The following is a 4,465-nucleotide window of genomic DNA, read 5'->3' on the forward strand; positions in this document are numbered from 1 at the left end:
TATGTACGTTATTAAATGGGGCAGTTTCACATACACACCATGCTGCAGAGAAGTCAAGATAATTATATTGTGCAATAATTGTACACATATACACAATAAAAAACAATGTTTATATTTTAAAATTGTATTACACATTTTTTATAAAAAAACAACAATAATAGAGAAATAACGAGTACAAGTATAGAATAGTACAACGGTTAAATGGCCATTTAAAGGCGTACACATGTCATTCCTGGTAAAAATTGTTCTCATAATTTTTCATACAATTTTTCATTTTATTATTTTAAATGTTGTTATGTCATTAAATCCGATTTTACCGTCATGCAATAAGTACTGAAGGCAGCAGCACCGAATAAAATATTAGTCTCGCTATGTAAATAACTTTTACAGAATTTTTTTGATGGTTTATTTAAAAATATATCATGCTTCGATTTTGATAAAACTTAATACAATCTGAACGGGACGATCGACCAAATTAATTCGCACATGTAAAAGTACAGTATTTTATTAACATGATAGAAAAATGTCATTATCTGCTGTTTTATTGCAGTAATTTTCTATACATTCCTTGGTAGAAAATTAATTTCGAATTATCGTACCAGTCTCTCTTACATTATTTATACGCTAAACGGTTTCGTCTATATTTTGCGGCTTAAAAGGCGAACAAACTATAATATTTTTCTTCCTTAAACTTTAAATGGACAATACAAAGCGCTTTTTATCAAGTGAGGAATTGGCGTAGTGTCTAAGGCGACGGACGATTATCCAAAAGATGTCTTCAGTTCAAGTTCGAATCTCACTAGAGAAAATATTAAAAATTATGAAAAAATAATGTAGAAAAATTTTTTTTGTCATAGTATTTTATGAGTATTTATGAGAAAGCGCTTATTCTATGAGTAATTATGAAAAATTATGAGAAAATTTAATTGAAAAACCTACGAAACGACAGGATCTGCGCGCAATCTGCCGCCAATCTGCCGTCATAGTCTGTCGACAGGCTCTGCGCGCAATCTGCCGCCAGTCTGTCGTCAGAGTCTGTTCGCAGACCCTGTCAACAGTCTGGCGGCAGATTGGGGACGCAGATGTCTATGGATCTGTCGACAGATCCTGCTCGGATTCGACAGATCCTGTCGACAGTCTGACGTCAGTCTGCGCGCAGATTGCTTACTAGGAATATTTCCTCTCTTTCTCTGGAGGCCAAATAGCTATATGAGTATCATCTACAGCACCTACTCCCGGAAAATTACAGTGAATCAAAAACCTAAAATAATAATTATTATTGTTAAAAATAGTTATAGTTATATTGTAATTATTTATTACAAACTTACTGTTGTTTAACCAACTTTATATCAAAATCTTTTGTTGGAAATTGAATCCATTGTCTCATGATTTGATTTAATGCTTATACAACACTATAAATCGTTCCAGATATCGACGCTTGGCATATATATGACAGAAAGTCCTGGCCGATACGACGTAGATATGAGCCAGAAGCGAAGAACTTAGACATGCTAAAATCTACGTAGAAAAAAATATTTATTATGTTGCTAATATAACTCTAAAAATATATAATATTAAAGATACAATACAATACATAAAATCAGTAGCATATACATATCATTTTTCATTTAAATACTGTGTATCTTTCTAATATGCTTATATTTTATTGTTTTTTTTTTTAATAGAGATAATGTTATCTGTAAAATATTCCTTGAGTATGGGTTTACCACCTCATTCGCCGTTCCCGCCGTTTAGATTGCCTACTGCGGCGGCCTCTTAAGCGTCTTCTACAATGGCAGTAGGAGTACTGGATTAAGGCTGTAAACGTTAGAGTAAGCTGGTATTTCTGGTGTATTAGGGTGTAGAGTAAGGCTGTAAGCGAAATGATTGAATTCCATTTCCTACTTCTTTACTCTCTACTTCTTTACTCTCAATCGATGAAAACTCATCATTACGTCACGAAAGCGCGCGCGATATAAGCTAGCTAGCTAGTGCAGTCAGATGGGGAAAGAGCCACTATGACAAGTCTGCAATCAAGAAAAGAGAGAGAGAGAGAGAGAGAGAGAGAGAGAGAGAGAGAGAGAGAGAGAGAGAGAGAGAGAAATTAAGTTAGTGCAATTATATGTTCTAACCTACAAATATGTCGGACACAGAGCTCTTTTTTGAAGAAGATATTAGCATTGATCGAGAGCTAATTGCTGTGGTTCGAGCAAATCGGTTTTTATACGACAAGACTGAAAAGTTGTATGCCAATGGAGACGTAAAAACCGAAGCATGGAAGCAGGTTGGCGCGAGCCTAACTAATCCAATAGAAGGTAAGTTTATTTTTGTTACTTGGAAATGTTAATATGGTTTTATAGCGATTTGTTGTTATAGGTTGCTTTCCAATAAGAGACACAAGTCGACACAAACATCATTCTATTTTTGTGTCACATTTAGTGAGAACAAAAATAGGATGATACTTGTGTCGACTTGTGTCTCTTGTTGGAAAGCAACCATAATATAGACAATGAATGAGGTGTCATATCAATAAAGGATATGTTAGGCAAGATGTAGGTTACGTTGTAACTTTGGTATACTATAAAAAGATAATATAACACCTGATAATTTGCATTTTACTGCAATGAAATTTAATATATTTGTCAGGTCCTGCTGCCGAGAAGAGATTTTATGTTCTGAGACAGCGCTTTGGGAAAGAGCGGAGAAAAATGGTGCAGTCCATGCCAAGATCTGGAGCTGGAGCAGACCAGTTTACATACAAATCAATGTGGCCATTATACAAGGACCTCATATTCTTGGAGGATATTATCAAACCTAGAAAGTAAGTGTTGTAGTCTGAGAAGTTTTGCATAACAAGTATCATTGACATAATTAATGATTATAATATACTTGCAGTACCTCATCCAACTGCAAGTCCAAAGTTGTTGTAAATAGTGAAGCATCAGTATGTCGTACAACTACCTCATTACCGTTTACATCTGCTCCTTCTGATGGTCATATGATAGTGCACACGATTTATCCTTTCTCTTCTCAGTCTGCTGCAGCAAGCTCAGACATGTCCAGTTGGAATTCAGATTCATTAACAAATCTTATAGGTAAGGAGATTAAAAGACTTATTGCATGTCCACAGTTTGTTGTAACATAATCTGAAGTATTCGTCTGTTGCATTTTTAGGTACTGACAAGAGTTTCACAGATACATCTGAAAACTCCTTTTTGCCACTTCCTACATCATCTCCTTCAACATCACCTTCAGTTAGATCAGACTTTGGAAGTAATAATACAGTTGTACAGGCGCAGAAAGCTATATCCAGCATTAATACTAAGCGCAAAGTGCCCACACTCGATTCATTTGCGAACAAAAAACGGCAAGAAGTAGATACTATCAATAAGACTTTAACCGAACAGAGTAAAGGATTGACAGACCTTGCAGCAAAGATTGGTAAAGCAATAACGGTTCCACCACCAAATGTTCCGCCAGCAATAGTCAGTGATGCATTTTCTGATATTAAGCCCATGCTGAGTGCCATAGGATTTGCACTAGGAGTAGTACCTAAGAATGTTCAACTTGAATGTCTCATAGGTATATTACAATATATAAATGATTTCAGTAAGAACAAAAGTGTATCGAATTAAGCATTAAGCAAATAAGTGATTGAGATAACCTGTGATTTTTACTAATAAGTTTTAAATATATATATACTGTGATTGTATTACGAATAATTATAATTAATATGATAATTTTATTAAAAAATGGAAAGAAATATTTTTTGTTTATATATATATGTATAAGATATTTTTTATTATTACTATAAAGAATAACGTGAAAATAGTTGTTTGTTGAACTTTGAACAAACTATGTATTAAAATAAAATACTATAAACATATTACTTATTTTAAAATAAGAAAATACATTACGTTAAATGTAAATGTTGGGAGCGGTGCACTTGGACACAGTACAATTGGACACGTTGCAAATGGACACGTTGCAAATGGACACGGCATTTGACACACAATTCAATTGGACACGATGCGTTTGGACACGAAAGAAAATGTACGTCGTTCAGTTACACACCGTTCATTTGGACACCGTTCAGTTGGACACCGTTTACTTGGACACAGTTCAGTTGGACACCGTTCAAGTGCCCACAGTTCACTTGGACACAGAAGGATGCTCACTGTTCACTTGGACACCGTTCACTTGGACACCGTTCATTTGGATACCGTTCACTTGGACACCGTTCACTTGGACACCGTTCAGTTGCCCACTGTTCACTTGGACACAGAACGATGCGTGCTGTTCATTTGTACACTGTTCACTTGGACACCGTGGAATTGCTTGTCTGTTCACATGGACACAGAAGGGTGCGCACTGTTCACTTGGACACCGTTCATTTAGACACTGTTCACTTGGACACCGTTCATTTGGACACAGTTCACTTGGACACCGTTCAATTGGACACCGT

General features: G+C 35.5%; 1 protein-coding gene across 1 annotated transcript; it reads left to right on the forward strand.

Moving 5' to 3' along the window:
- The first annotated feature begins 2,118 nt into the window (after positions 1 to 2,118).
- Positions 2,119 to 3,635, forward strand: LOC116853120. Its single transcript, XM_032833998.1, has 4 exons — positions 2,119 to 2,315; positions 2,647 to 2,821; positions 2,896 to 3,095; positions 3,175 to 3,635. The coding sequence occupies exons 1-4, from the start codon at positions 2,141 to 2,143 to the stop codon at positions 3,633 to 3,635; spliced, it is 1,011 nt and encodes a 336-aa protein (XP_032689889.1). The 5' UTR covers positions 2,119 to 2,140.
- Positions 3,636 to 4,465: the final 830 nt, after the last annotated feature.

Source organism: Odontomachus brunneus, unplaced genomic scaffold, assembly GCF_010583005.1.
Source record: "Odontomachus brunneus isolate Ranch 3 - 2012 unplaced genomic scaffold, Obru_v1 Obru_scaffold_278, whole genome shotgun sequence".
NCBI classification, from domain to species: domain Eukaryota; kingdom Metazoa; phylum Arthropoda; class Insecta; order Hymenoptera; family Formicidae; genus Odontomachus; species Odontomachus brunneus.

Bases quoted from the DNA above. Each gene is read 5' to 3' on its own strand.
- LOC116853120 (XM_032833998.1), top strand. From the start codon at position 2,141: ATGTCGGACACAGAGCTCTTTTTTGAAGAAGATATTAGCATTGATCGA. The intron at 2,316-2,646 runs GTAAGTTTATTT...TATATTTGTCAG, and splicing joins CCTAACTAATCCAATAGAAG to GTCCTGCTGCCGAGAAGAGA. The intron at 3,096-3,174 runs GTAAGGAGATTA...TTGCATTTTTAG, and splicing joins TTCATTAACAAATCTTATAG to GTACTGACAAGAGTTTCACA.